At 30.9% G+C, this 15,706-nt stretch overlaps 2 protein-coding genes across 2 annotated transcripts; both read left to right on the top strand.

The window, feature by feature from the left end:
• The first annotated feature begins 8,643 nt into the window (after positions 1–8,643).
• On the top strand, positions 8,644–9,495 carry LOC123268083. Its single transcript, XM_044732965.1, has 4 exons — positions 8,644–8,785; positions 8,935–9,109; positions 9,184–9,360; positions 9,455–9,495. The coding sequence occupies exons 1-4, from the start codon at positions 8,726–8,728 to the stop codon at positions 9,493–9,495; spliced, it is 453 nt and encodes a 150-aa protein (XP_044588900.1). The 5' UTR covers positions 8,644–8,725.
• A 63-nt stretch (positions 9,496–9,558) lies between these two features.
• Positions 9,559–10,505, top strand: LOC123268084. Its single transcript, XM_044732966.1, has 4 exons — positions 9,559–9,705; positions 9,781–10,004; positions 10,062–10,164; positions 10,232–10,505. Exons 1-4 carry the CDS (start codon positions 9,599–9,601, stop codon positions 10,503–10,505), a joined length of 708 nt encoding a protein of 235 aa, XP_044588901.1. The 5' UTR covers positions 9,559–9,598.
• The last annotated feature ends 5,201 nt before the right edge of the window (positions 10,506–15,706 follow it).

Below are 15,706 nucleotides of genomic sequence, written 5' to 3' on the forward strand. Positions count from 1 at the left end.
AACTACACGTTGCTAGTATTTATATAAAAAATTTCTATACTTATGTCGGGTCTCGCTAAATGAAGCTTTTTTATAGTTTTGCTTATATGTTCTTATAAATATTAAGCATATAAATTTTTCTAAAGAAAAATTTTTTGTTAAAAATTCAATTTTATATAAAAAATTTTTTTTAATAATATTTTTCATTTAATTTTATCCTATAAATTTTGTTTAAAATTGTAAATTTTGTTTGGAAAAATTTTTATACAATCTATAGGAGAAAATTTTTTTTCTACAAGCTTAGTTAAAAAATGATTAAACTTTTTCTGATTGAAAGAAAATATATTAAAAGCTTAATTGATGAAAAGCGTTTGCATTAGTTACACGTGAATTTATGCCACGATAATAAAATATTTAATTACCATATTTGCAGCTATTTTGTTTATTACATTGCACACGTTTTTGTATTTTTACGAGCTATCAATTACCAGGTAATTTTATTAAATTAATTAAAACGTCCATACGAACGCTCTTTTAAGTAATTATATTCACTAGAGTAAATAACTAGATTGTAAAAAATTGTTAAATTAATATTAATGTGATTAAACAAAAAAATATTTAAAATTTGCACTAATAACTATTTTTTTTATTTCTATGAGAAATTTTTTTTCTAAATATTGTTCATGATAATTTACTTAAGTAAATTACTATAGTAATCCTTCCTATAGACACGCAACTACAGTAAAAAGTGATTCATAGCTTGCATCTATGGCCGCCAGGGTGCACTGGAATTACATCTACATAAACTGTAGCTTTAAGGGGATAGTTTGCAGTAAAAAATGCAGTCAACACGAGATTTAAGTTGTTATCAATTGTAAATTTTCATTATAATTACAAAAAATACTAAAATCCGAACAAAAACAGTTTCACTGTAAAAATGTCGCACCAAGTCCACGTTCATAAGACTATTAGGAAAAAAAATTTTTTTTTTCTTTACAAAAAGATACAAAATAAAAAATTAAAAATCCGAGTAACCGATATGATTGTTTATGATTTTCGGAAATTAAAAAAAATTTTTTTGTAAATTTAAAAATTAAAAAAAAATTTTAGAACGTACTTGGTGTGCGTCATTGTGTATTTCAATTTTTTTAAAGTCCTAGTAAATAGATTTTACGAATTTCATTAAAAGTAAAATATTTTGCAACCGCGCACGCTAAATACGTTCTAAAATTTTTTTTTTAATTTTTAAATTTACAATAAAATTTTTTTTAATTTCCGAAAATCATAAACAATCATATCGGTTACTCGGATTTTTTAATTTTTTTATTTTGTATCTTTTTGTAAAGAAAAAAAAAATTTTTTTTCCTAATAGTCTTATGAACGTGGACTTGGTGCGACTTTTTTACAGTGAAACTGTTTTTGTTCGGATTAATTATACGTTGTAACTCTTGTTTTTATGATAAGAATTTTTTCTCATATTTTTAAGATCAAACGCAGAAAAATGGTATGAATTTGAAATTAATTAATTACAAAAATATTTTTTTTTTTTACAACAATGTATCGCAAAAAAAAATTTTTTATCTAAAAATTAAGGCAATAAAGATAAATATTTTATAATAAATTTGATAGATATCACAAAAATAACGTAAAATTCATTTAAAAGTAGTGATAAGATAATTATGAAAATAGTGTAACAGTATTATTATTTCATGAAAAATTTCATACATTATTTAAAAATATTTTAATGATTTTTTTATAATTATAAATATAATTTTTTTATAATTATAATTATAATTCCTGTAATAGAATTTATTCATATGACCACATATGTTTACACAGACGACCAATAATCATATACAGTAGCGCTCAAAAGTATTTTGACAACATTATGCGTTAGTTTTTTTCAACAATGTCAAAATATTTTGCAGCCACCATTTTCCTAATATTTTAAAAATTAAACTTTCTTTTATTACAAACAAGGACCACTTTGACGCTATTCTGTAGATTATTCAACAGCTGTTAAAAGAATAAATAAATGATTATTGTGTTTCATATTTATCCTATAATATAAAATTGATAATTGAACTGAAGTTAGTTTAGTATTGAAAACTTCGAAAGAATGGTTACTGATTCCTTATTGGTTATGATTAAAGCGCGCGCGTATGCGCGCAATTTGAATTCCTAGTTTTTAATTAAACCATTAAATACGTTTGTCAAAATACTTTTGAGCGCAACTGTATGTCCATATCTGACTTGATAAACTTATATTAGACCTAATATATAGTATATAGTACAGTATAGTACAGAGCGGACGTGGTTTTCTTACTGTGGTGTTTATTTGCAATTCTCAGTTAATAAAAGGCGTTTGTTCTTATTGTTTGCTGTCTCTTGTTGAAGCCTATGTATTAGTGAAAATTTTTGGGATATTAATTTTTACCACTTTATGGGTGATATATCTAAAGTCTGATAAAATAGTTATTGCATCTTGTATTTAGAGGTTAGTGTTTTGTGCGACCAAGTGTTCTCTCAGTGGCATAAACTGTATTTTGCTGCCATCTAGTGTGGCCTGTTGCAATGACCTCGTGGTGTGTGCTCTGTTTTCGGAGTATTGCCGACGCTGCTTCTATTGTTAAGACTCAAGCAGCATGTAAACACAGTTATCATGACAGTTGTGTTAAAGTGCGTCTTGGCTTGTCGAGTAAGACGTATGCTGCTGGCAAGATTGCGGCTGCCTGTCCTGTTTGTATTCCGGATGTATCGGAATTTTCAACCGTCTTAGCTAGCATAAACATGCGCCTGGATATTAACACTGGTATTAACACAATGGTATTAACACAATATGGTGTTGCTGCCGTCATATGTACTATACCGTCATGATCGTCAACTTCGGAGTGGTGGAGGAGTTGCTATCTATGTGAGAAGTGATCTTGTGTCAAAGTGCGTGTTATCGTCAGCAAACCTGGAAGACAAGCATCCCGAATATTTATTTGTTGAAGTATGTGGGTCATCAAGGGAGAAAGTGCTGATAGGAGTTGTATATAAGCCACCGAATACTGGTCATCTTGATGATCTGGATGAAGATCTTGAAGCTGTAGTAGCTGCGTATAAGAATATTATTATTTTGGGAGACTTCAATTCTGATCTAAGTAGCAGAAACTTTTATGGTGATCAGCTGCGCAGGTTGTGTGCTAGTTTCAGTTTGCATATTATTCCTTATCTCCCAACGCACCACCTGCAAAATTCTAATACGTGGATAGATGTCTGTGTTGTAGATGATGTGGAGAAAGTATTAGCTTCGGAGCAGTCTGAACAACCATTCTTGTCGGATCATGACTTGATATCTGTGACCTACAACTATAGAGTAGAACGGGAGAAACTCAAGAGTTTTACATGTCGCAGTTGGCAGAGCATAGATAATGATCTGCTGAGGCAGCAATTTGACACTGTAGATATTGGGGATATGATGTTGCAGCAAACTGTTGAGGACATGAATTCGTGGTTTCATCAGCGGCTTTGTCGCATTATTGACTCTGTTGCGCCGGAGAAAGTGGTGCATCCGAGTCGTCCACCAGCGCCTTGGTTTACTAGTCAGATTAACGATTTGCAAGCTCGTCGTGATAAACTGTATCGTATCTTCAGAAGAACGGGTTATGCCTACAAGGAGTATGTTATTGTACGGCGTCTAGTAAAGCAGCGGTTAAGTGAAGCTAAGAAAGCTTATTTTGATGGTCAGTTGAGTTGTGCTCATAGTGCGCAGGCGATGTGGAATGATTTGCGGAGGCTTGGTTTAATTAAGCGAAATAGAGTGCAATCAATGATTAAGGTTGATTTGGATGATCTAGATGATTACTTTATACAGTCCTCTAATTTTTCTAATGTTTATGTTGATGTTTCTGATATTGCGGCCTTTAGTATAAGTAATAATGTATATTTTGATTTTTTGAGCATTGATGATGAAACTGTTAAAAAGGCGATAATGCGACTGACTTCCAACTCAGTAGGTCCTGATAATATTTCAATTAAAGCATACAAATGTACTTTATCATTTGTGTTGCCATTTATAACTTTGCTATTTAATAACTCGTTTGCCTCAGGAGTTTTCCCTGCGGAGTGGAAGTTGTCTCGTATTGTCCCTATACCTAAGAAGACTAATGCGGAGGTTTGTGCTGATTATCGGCCGATATCATTGACATGTAATTTATCTAAGGCATTGGAAAGGTGTGCACATGATCAGATTGTAAAGTTTGTTATATCTAATAATTATATTGATGAGTATCAAATGGCATTTAGAGAGGGTTTGAATACGCAGACTGCTGTAATTAAACTCTGCGATGATATTCGCTCTGCGATTAATGAGTCAAAAGTTACTGTTGCCGTTTTCTTTGATCTGAGTAAGGCTTTTGATTCTGTTAATCATAAGAGGCTATTGCGTAAGTTATACTGTATGAATTTCTCTGAAAATGCTATCATGTGGATGAAGTCTTACTTGGAGCAGAGAAGGCAGCAGGTATTTGTTGATGGGCGTGCGTCATCGTGGAAGGATGTTTTGAATGGAGTGCCGCAAGGCAGTGTACTTGGTCCCTTGTTATTTTCGCTATATATCTCAGATCTTTCCAAGCGGTTAAATTGTCAATATTTATTTTTATGCTGATGATTTGGCGATATATTTATCTTGTTGTCCGGACCAAGTGAATGATTGTATTGCGGTACTTAATGATGAAATAGTTAAAATTGTGGAATGGTGCAAGATCAATTATTTGAGATTAAACGCGTCTAAAACAAAGGCTGTTATTTTTGGCAGTAGAATTAAAGCTAACTGTAATAGCTGTGAGTATGCAGATGTCATTCTGGTAGATGGCTGTATCGTTCCTTATGATAAGTCTGTTAAGTATCTTGGTGTGCTGATTGATAATGTTCTTTCATGGGAAAGTCAGACTGTGAGCGTGTGTAATCGAGCAATGCGAGTTTTGGCGCAGTTGAAGGTCAATAATGAGATTTTCAACGAAAGATTACGTATAAAGCTTGTTACTACGTTAATATTTCCTATCTTTGATTATTGCTGTGCAGCGTATACAAATATATCTAACAGTTTACAGATGCGGTTACAGCGTAAAATAAACTCGTGTGTTAGGTATATTTTTAAGATCCCAAGGTTTGAGCATGTTACGCCGTATTATAAGAGACTGGGTTGGCTCAAGCTGAAGGAAAGGAGGAATTATTTTATAGCGTGCCTTTTCTATAAGGAAATTATAATGCATTACTGTCAGCAATTTGGTGGCAGGCTTGAATTTCTTCCGGTTGCGCTACGCAGAGGAGATGTGAGAGATGATTATTTGCGTTTACCGAGATCTACTTGTAGTATGTATGATAATTCCTTTCTTGTTCTTGGCATACGCATCTGGAATATGTTGCCGGTGGAGATTGTTAGGGCCGAAAATTACGAAATGTTTCGTAGTTTGTGCCGTGATTACTTTTTGCACGGTAATGATTAATTAAAATATTAACAGCATTACGTTATTATTATGCTATAAACTAATGTTATATTATTTTATATTAGAACTGCTGAACTTCATCATGATACTGTATTATCATTTACTTTGTATTTACTGTACTTATTATTTTGTACTATTTTGTATTATTTGATGATGGTCCTGAGGGAGCCTAGGCTCCAGGACTAAATAAACATTTATCTATCTACCTATCTAATATGGTTGTATATGTCCATAAATAATTTTTCGACTAAATTTGGTGCTGAAAATTTTCAACAGGTGACGCATTGTCACTAAATCTTCTCTCTATTAGAAAATTTAAATTCACAAATTGAATAATAAAATAAAAATTAATTTTTTGACTCTTTTGAAGAGTTTATCTGACTTCGGTTTTTAATTTAATTAATTACTGAACCAATTTTTGCATAAAATAAAATAACATGACAAACATGCACACGTTTCTAGACAAAACAAAAAATTAAATAAACTGATATTTGCTTCAAAATATAAAGTAAAAAATAAAATTCATGATGATACAATTTATTTGCACGAAATTTTTACCAGAATTTGAACTTTAAATAGTCGAATATTTAACAAAAAAAAAAAAATTTTCTGGTAAAAACTACTGACCAAATACCCAAAGGAAAAATTCAAATAAAGAATTCTTGTGAAACTTGGAATGAAATAGAAAAAAATCGTTTAATACAACGATTAACCGTGGATAAAGCTCAAAAAAAGAATAAACAAACGTTAATGGAATTCACTCGAATATATAAATATATCTATCTCGAATTGGCAATATTTGGCAATTACGAAATATGAGTTTACATATAATAATTGTGGTAAACAGTGGTCGACGTGGTTGCGTTGAGTGGATGTTATAAATACATATATGTGTATATATTTTTGAGAGAGAAATTTAATCTCTCTCTTTATTTGTATTAAACTCTTTTATTATCACTCTACGCATGTGAGAGATAAATTTTGCGTGTTAGAGGGAGAAATGTATCTATAAAAATACATATATACATTTGGATCCATGTGCAGATTTGCCTCGTCATTGGTTAAATAAATGGGTGATATTAAACGCGAAGCAACTGGGGTAAATCGAAATTTTATTTCACCCCCGATTTGGTTGCCGATTAATTCACCATGCTCCGATAATAATAGATCGGAAAATATGCCTGGTATTTATCCTCAATTAATTATTTTACTCGATTGTTTACATTTAATTGCGTGGACGTTGTTATTTATTTATTTACCGGAATGAATTTATTCTGGAAGTTAAAATGTGAAATTTATGGGAGGTGTCGCTAAATATTTATGAAAAAAGTTAAATTAAAACTATGAAAAAATATTTGAATATCATTAGAAGTACGACACAGTAGTGGGCTATTAATGATCGACGATATGATCGATATTAGCGAATATTTCCCGTGGGATATTTATCCCGATCGTGCCTCCGATACCTACTCGTATTCGTTTTGCCCGGGTGGTTATCGCCCGGTGACATTTATTCAAATGTAATATCTTGTCGCTGAAGATTATACCTGAGAGGGGAATGTTTTCACATGGGAATTTGCTTATCTGGTTAATCCCAAATTTTTAATGTTTTTTATATATATTTATATTTATATTGTCGATAAATGGATTAATATCATAGAGTACGGAGTTTTTTAGACCAAAATAAATTTTTATTTAGCTGAAATAACACAGTAAAAAATTGTGCGTCAAAAAATTTTGTGTTAAAAATTTTTATTTTAAATATTTAACTCTTTTTTGTGTTGATTTCTCACAACAAATATGAAATTTACACATTACAGTGTTAAATATTTAACACAAAAATTTTTAACTGTGAAGTTTTAAATACAAAATTAATAACGAATAATCGCTCGGGGCTTAAACGTATATTAATCTCGTGTAATTGCATTAGTTACACGTGAATTTATGCCACGATAATAAAATATTTAATTACCATATTTGCAGCTATTTTGTTTATTACATTGCACACGTTTTTGTATTTTTACGAGCTATCAATTACCAGGTAATTTTATTAAATTAATTAAAACGTCCATACGAACGTTCTTTTAAGTAATTATATTCGCTAGAGTAAATAACTAGATTGTAAAAAATTGTTAAATTAATATTAATGTGATTAAACAAAAAAATATTTAAAATTTGCACTAATAACTATTTTTTTTATTTCTATGAGAAATTTTTTTTCTAAATATTGTTCATGATAATTTACTTTGCTTTACAAATAAAATAAAAATGAGTCGTGGTAATTTATCAACTTTATGTTAAATGTGAAATCATAGAATATCATCCGTCACGATTCAAACGTTAAAAAATAATAGTTTAAAAAAACTAAAAACACGCTTTTTATAGAAAACCAAACTAAAAAATAGAAAATAAATTTAAATTAAGAATAGTGTTAAAAATTTCAATAAATATAAATTAATAATAGTGTAAATAAAAAAAATGTATTTTATTTTAAAAAAAGCGTGAGGTGCATGGTGTCAATAGTTATAAATATTTTATTGACAGATATGAGTAGAGTGATTATCATTTTGATAATATCTTAAAAGGCACCCCACGCTTTTTTTAAAATAAAATACATTTTTTTTATTAACACTATTATTAATTTATATTTATTGAAATTTTTAACACTGTTCTTAATTTAAATTTATTTTCTATTTTTTACTTTGGTTTTCTATAAAAAGCGTGTTTTTAGTTTTTTTAAACTATTATTTATTTTTTACTTTTTAGTTTGGTTTATTTATAAAAGCGTGATTTTTTAGTTTTTTTAAACTACTATTTGTTGATTATCAAAAATATTCAGGCGCGCAAATTACCCACGGAGAGTTACATACTGACATACAAGTGAAGCTAATAAAAAATAATTATTTATAAATATTATAAATACGGGGAATCAGAGTTCGATTTCGGAGAGCGAGCCTGAGAAACGGCTACCAGAACCAAGGATGGCCGCAGGCGCGCAGATTACCCACGGAGAGTTACTGACATACTGACAAACTGACATACAAGTGAAGCTAATATAAAGCGTGTAAAAAGAACATAATGCTAGATGTTTTACTGCTTTAAAACTTACAAATTCGGTGGCTAAGACTTCGATAAAAATTTCCACGTATGCAACGAATATCGATACGTATTTAATGTATTCAGTGTCTCGGATCTATCAGTGTTTTTTAAGTTTTCAAAGCGATACTTTGTAGTTCTTTAAAACTTACATCAAAATGCATTTATTGTATTCGTCAGCTATCGTGATATGGACGCTATTTACACTTCAATCTATAGTAATATTACGTTCTTAAGCAAGTAAAGTAAGAAATGTCTTAGATGACATGTAATTGTCGTCCGAAGCGAAGCTGAGGTCGACAAACATGTGATCTGAGGCATTCTTATTTACTGACCAAGGTCAGTATACTAATTTTCTGTTCGACAGAGCCAGATAGCGGTAACTTCGTGTAGCTCATCACCGGTCAAAAAGATTGATAAGATTGATGATGACCCTTCGACAGAAAATATAATATTAACCCAATTAAAATTAAAAATGATTGAAATTAAAGAGCCTGTGGCAAAACAGGATAATTACGATTGGCGTGAAAGTGGAAATGACCGTAAGCTCTACGAAATAAATTTTTAAGCATTAAAATAATCGATTGTTGAAATATTTATTGAAAATAAATTTCAGCGAATCTTGCTAAGTTCAACAGTATGTCCTTAATAACCATCAATGAAGAAAATTTGAACAGAGACAAGAGTTGTACCGGCAATTGCGATTCACTCGATGATAGTGGAAGAGCAAGTGCTCGTTCTTTAAACGACTCGAACCAATGTGCTGGTGATCTTTTAAACTGCTGGTTTCATAGTGTAAGTTAAAATTAATAAGAATTTAGTATTTTTAGCAATCGCTGTAAATTAGAAATCAGAAATGTATTTATTTACATAATACGACCACTTAGATGACGGAAAAACGAATAAAAGCTCAGAAGGACGTCGATGATACAAGCAAGCATATGAGCTGTGGCATACATGCTATGAGTTATATGTGTCACGTAGGCCCAGAATATAAGAGGCACGTAAAAGTACTAGCACACACTGGTAACATGTGCAAGTGCAGATGCCATCGTACTTATAATCCAGATTCCATTGATGAAGGCGATAAATTACTTGACTCCATATGTTTTGATCGTGTTTCTGTTGACGAGGGATTGTAAGACTTTTTATTTGCTAAATTGACCAGAATTTGAAGTATTCTATCAGATAATTCGACGTTAATTTATTTTAGTGTCGCCACTGGCGCTAAATTTACGAGACATGATAACGTCATATACCTCAAACTTAGGCAAGCGCGATTATCAAATGGTCATTTAACTGAAACTACTAAAAAGTGGACAGATTTGAAACGCTGCAGTTCTGCCAACACAAAGCCAGTTTTCAATTCCAAACGAAACGATTATTTGAAAATCAAATTGGAAGATATTATATTGCCAGAAAATGCAGTTGTTACAGGTAATTATGACTTAGAACATCGTTGATTATAAATTAATTATTTTCTTGATGAATCAGGTGTGACATTGGGAGAATCGGTGCAAGGACGATATCTGAACGATAATTCAAATTTCGATAAAAAACGCGGGAAGATTACTCAACGGAGTCAATGTAGTGGAAGGTGATCTTGTTAACTCGAATTTCAGGTTCAAAATTCAAAAGTTTACTGATTTATTGTTTTATTTCAGTACCACATATTCAGTGTTTGGTAACGACCAAATAAAACCATCCACTGGTGTTTCTATTCAAGATAATAACGTATTTAGTAAACCATGTAAAAGTCACATATCATTCAAAGGATCTTCTCAGGGTAACGACAAGCTGCCATTTATCGTTCCATACGTTGATTTGCGAGAAATTGTCACTGAATCGCTTGAAGATATTCGCGGAATCGGTTGGCATCATCGTGGTTCCCCAGGATATGGAGGATTTCTCGCTCTCAAGATTTTCAAAAAAATGTAAAAACTTTATTGTATCATTTCTTCAATGATCAATAAAAATATTTTGTTTTTCCAAACAAAGTTTAATAAATAAATTTCGTCCACTAAAAATAATCAGCCCCATATATTTATTCAAATTTTAAGCACTCAACAATTGAAGTCAGATCTTGTTTATAAGTTTAATTTTGGAGTCGAATATGATGAAAGCGTAATTATTCAAAGCAAAGCAACTGAAGATTTAAAATTTCCAGCATAATTACGCAGCCATGCAATGTGATGATTACCGTCGGTGTTAATTAGTGTCAGCTGTAATTCGATGGAAACAAAAAAGTTAGAAGAACAACAAGTATCTCAACTCTGGGCGGCAGCTCGGCTCAGAATTAGTTTGTGCGCTGTAAAAGGGGGGGGGGGATATGTATCGGCAGAGTGTGTACTTGGAGGCGAGCTTCCGAAGGGATATTTATGTGGAGCAAAAGCTGCCGGCGACGTGAAGCGTGAGAAAAAGGAACTAAGAATTGTGGAGATGCGAGCCGTCGACAAGTTTAAACTCCTCCGGTTTCTCAACCTCTAAAGTCCCCTCTCTCCCTCAGCTCTTCCTTCTCGATCTTGTGCTCTTCAGAAATCGATGCCCCGAGTCTTACTCTCGAGCTTGGCTTACACGGGCTAGGTGTTAAATTAAACAAGCTTAAAATTTGCAATCGGCCCCTCGCCTCTTACTCGGCACTTACTTTCCCAAAGTTTAGGCTTTTTCCTCGAATATTCACTCCCGATTATCTCGTCTGCCGAAAACCAAACAAATTTCAAATAAACTAAATTATTAATTCTCCGTTAAATCTTATTTACTCTTCTCTCTTTCTCTCCTCTCTCCAGCAATAAAAAATCATTAATCACTAGATGACTTTAAAACAATTAGTATACTTTCACTCGTCCAAGATTTTTCATTCCGACAATCAATGCCCCTAATCCTTATCTGAGCCCCAAAATTTATCTCACACGAAATCCTTTAACCCGAAGTTTCTCACGATTTACCTGCGACAGAACACTGCTCTCCACTTTACTCCTAAAAATCCATTACTAATTGCAGGGTACTGCGTCACTCTCTCCTAAATCGCCCTAAAAGTAAATAAAAAAATTAAAAAAAAAGTAAAACTGAAACTACCTATCTACTATATGCTATACAATACTAATATATATAAAGGGTAGGAAATCGGGAACACCACCCGCCCGGATAAAAATCTCTTTATTTTTTTAAAGTTCCCCACCTATCTCTCCACTTCTCTGTCGTTTAACTGGTTGATGGCTCGCGAATGCATTCATGCACGGAAAACTAACAAAAACGAGTTGGCTCGTAAACGAATTAAACCGCATTCTGGCAATAAAAATTAACTCGCTATTGTAAATCTATTTTTCGGTTGGAATGTACACGCAGAAATTAATATCTTTGTGGTAACTGAATTTTTTATTATTTGGTACTTATATTATACTATTAAGAGAATAAGAAAAATTTTGTGTCCCCGATAGTCATATGATAAAATCGGTTTTTTTAATGATTTCATATTATTCTTACCAAGTCAATTTATTATGATAAGTAATTAGGCTGCACTCAAAAATGCTCTATCTCTAAATACATATTAAAAAAATGACCTTGTATCTTGTGAACTATTGACATTTTTAAAGATATAAGCTCATCCTGATGTTATACTCATCAAGACCTTTCATTTGATTACCCACATCAATTTTTCATATATTTATATATTATATATGTGTATATATGAAAAATATATCAAAATGCATGTGGGTATTTAAATGAAAGCTCTTGATGAGTGTAACATCAGGATGAGCTTATATCCTTACAAATATCAATAATTAAGAAATGACCTTGTATCTTGTCAACCAATTATGTTATTGAAGATATAAGCTTATCCCGATGTTACACTCATCAAGACCTTTCATTTGAGTACCCACATCAATTTTTCATATATTTATATATACTATATATATATACTATATATATATACTATATATATATATATAGCATATATATATATATATATATATATATATATATATATATATATATAAATATATAAAAATATATCAAAATGCATGTGGGTACTTAAATGAAAGCTCTTGATGAGTGTAATATCGGGATGAGCTTATATCTTTAAACACGTCAATATTTAAGAAATGACCTTGTATCTTGTGAACTATTGACATTTTTAAAGATATAAGCTCATTCCGAAGTTACACTTATCAAGACCTTTCATTTGAGTACCCACAGCAATTTTTCATATATTTATATATATTATATATATTAAAATGTGCCAAATAAATGGACTATTTTTTTTTCGGTCCCATATTAAAATTTCGTTGAGAGTTACGAAAAAAAAATTGTGTTAAAATTTGAGCCCTCTATCTTCATTTTTCAGTTAGCGCTCGCAAAAAGAAGAATTTTCGCCAAAAAAAGTTTTTTTTCAGTTATTTTTTGGTTATAAAAAATTCAATATACCAAATATAAAAAAACCCTTGGTATGGTTTTGTAGGAAATTAAATTCTCTACAAAATTCTTGAATAAGAATTACATAAATTATCCGCGATAATAAATTTAAATAATTTTCACTATTTTCAGAAAGACGTTTATATGTGATTGTTTATGTGTAACTTTTTTTTTCACGTATGATGCACGTTGTCATAAAATTCTCAGCGTGTAAGTATAAACATCCATATTCATATCTGTACAGAGTTTAGAGTCACGATATGTAGTTGCGATGACAACGATGGAATTAATTAAGAGCACCCGCTGGACGAGCAAAGGCCCATGCAAATTTTGATAGCTTGGTCCGCAGTGCCCAGCGAGGGTGTCGGGTGGCCTGACAATCTCAATGTCCGAGCTTGGACCGTAACTACTGCCTGGCCATATGTCGCCACACTCGTGACGTCACTGGTTAACTATCGCCCAGTATCTCCTCTGCTGGATAGCATATTATGTGGACGCGACCCTTCTCTACGTCGTTGACACGATATGCCGCGACTATTCTGATTAATTGTCCATAGTTTGCGTTATCAATTATACGTTGTAACTCTTGTTTTTATGATAAGAATTTTTTCTCATATTTTTAAGATCAAACGCAGAAAAATGGTATGAATTTGAAATTAATTAATTACAAAAATATTTTTTTTTTTTACAACAATGTATCGCAAAAAAAAATTTTTTATCTAAAAATTAAGGCAATAAAGATAAATATTTTATAATAAATTTGATAGATATCACAAAAATAACGTAAAATTCATTTAAAAGTAGTGATAAGATAATTATGAAAATAGTGTAATAGTATTATTATTTCATGAAAAATTTCATACATTATTTAAAAATATTTTAATGATTTTTTTATAATTATAAATATAATTTTTTTATAATTATAATTATAATTCCTGTAATAGAATTTATTCATATGACCACATATGTTTACACAGACGACCAATAATCATATACAGTAGCGCTCAAAAGTATTTTGACAACATTATGCGTTAGTTTTTTTCAACAATGTCAAAATATTTTGCAGCCACCATTTTCCTAATATTTTAAAAATTAAACTTTCTTTTATTACAAACAAGGACCACTTTGACGCTATTCTGTAGATTATTCAACAGCTGTTAAAAGAATAAATAAATGATTATTGTGTTTCATATTTATCCTATAATATAAAATTGATAATTGAACTGAAGTTAGTTTAGTATTGAAAACTTCGAAAGAATGGTTACTGATTCCTTATTGGTTATGATTAAAGCGCGCGCGTATGCGCGCAATTTGAATTCCTAGTTTTTAATTAAACCATTAAATACGTTTGTCAAAATACTTTTGAGCGCAACTGTATGTCCATATCTGACTTGATAAACTTATATTAGACCTAATATGATTGTATATGTCCATAAATAATTTTTCGACTAAATTTGGTGCTGAAAATTTTCAACAGGTGACGCATTGTCGCTAAATCTTCTCTCTACTAGAAAATTTAAATTCACAAATTAAATAATAAAATAAAAATTAATTTTTTGACTCTTTTGAAGAGTTTATCTGACTTCGGTTTTTAATTTAATTAATTACTGAACCAATTTTTGCATAAAATAAAATAACATGACAAACATGCACACGTTTCTAGACAAAACAAAAAATTAAATAAACTGATATTTGCTTCAAAATATAAAGTAAAAAATAAAATTCATGATGATACACTTTATTTGCACGAAATTTTTACCAGAATTTGAACTTTAAATAGTCGAATATTTAACAAAAAAAAAAAAATTTTCTGGTAAAAACTACTGACCAAATACCCAAAGGAAAAATTCAAATAAAGAATTCTTGTGAAACTTGGAATGAAATAGAAAAAAATCGTTTAATACATCGATTAACCGTGGATAAAGCTCAAAAAGAGAATAAACAAACGTTAATGGAATTCACTCGAATATATAAATATATCTATCTCGAATTGGCAATATTTGGCAATTACGAAATATGAGTTTACATATAATAATTGTGGTAAACAGTGGTCGACGTGGTTGCGTTGAGTGGTTGTTATAAATACATATATGTGTATATATTTTTGAGAGAGAAATTTAATCTCTCTCTTTATTTGTATTAAACTCTTTTATTATCACTCCACGCATGTGAGAGATAAATTTTGCGTGTTAGAGGGAAAAATGTATCTATAAAAATACATATATACATTTGGATCCATGTGCAGATTTGCCTCGTCATTGGTTAAATAAATGGGTGATATTAAACGCGAAGCAACTGGGGTAAATCGAAATTTTATTTCACCCCCGATTTGGTTGCCGATTAATTCACCATGCTCCGATAATAATAGATCGGAAAATATGCCTGGTATTTATCCTCAATTAATTATTTTACTCGATTGTTTACATTTAATTGCGTGGACGTTGTTATTTATTTATTTACCGGAATGAATTTATTCTGGAAGTTAAAATGTGAAATTTATGGGAGGTGTTGCTTAATATTTATGAAAAAAGTTAAATTTAAACTATGAAAAAATATTTGAATATCATTAGAAGTACGACACAGTAGTGGGCTATTAATGATCGACGATATGATCGATATTAGCGAATATTTTCCGTGGGATATTTATCCCGATCGTGCCTCCGATACCTACTCGTATTCGTTTTGCCCGGGTGGTTATCGCCCGGTGACATTTATTCAAATGTAAT

Source organism: Cotesia glomerata, linkage group LG6, assembly GCF_020080835.1.
Source record: "Cotesia glomerata isolate CgM1 linkage group LG6, MPM_Cglom_v2.3, whole genome shotgun sequence".
Taxonomy (NCBI): Eukaryota; Metazoa; Arthropoda; class Insecta; order Hymenoptera; family Braconidae; genus Cotesia; species Cotesia glomerata.

Coding starts and splice junctions, on each gene's coding strand:
- LOC123268084 (XM_044732966.1), top strand. CDS start 9,599: ATGTGCAAGTGCAGATGCCATCGTACTTATAATCCAGATTCCATTGAT. Junction 9,706..9,780: donor GTTTCTGTTGACGAGGGATT/GTAAGACTTTTT, acceptor AATTTATTTTAG/TGTCGCCACTGGCGCTAAAT. Junction 10,005..10,061: donor AGAAAATGCAGTTGTTACAG/GTAATTATGACT, acceptor TTGATGAATCAG/GTGTGACATTGGGAGAATCG.
- LOC123268083 (XM_044732965.1), top strand. CDS start 8,726: ATGCATTTATTGTATTCGTCAGCTATCGTGATATGGACGCTATTTACA. Junction 8,786..8,934: donor TATTTACACTTCAATCTATA/GTAATATTACGT, acceptor TCTGTTCGACAG/AGCCAGATAGCGGTAACTTC. Junction 9,361..9,454: donor TTTAAACTGCTGGTTTCATA/GTGTAAGTTAAA, acceptor ACGACCACTTAG/ATGACGGAAAAACGAATAAA.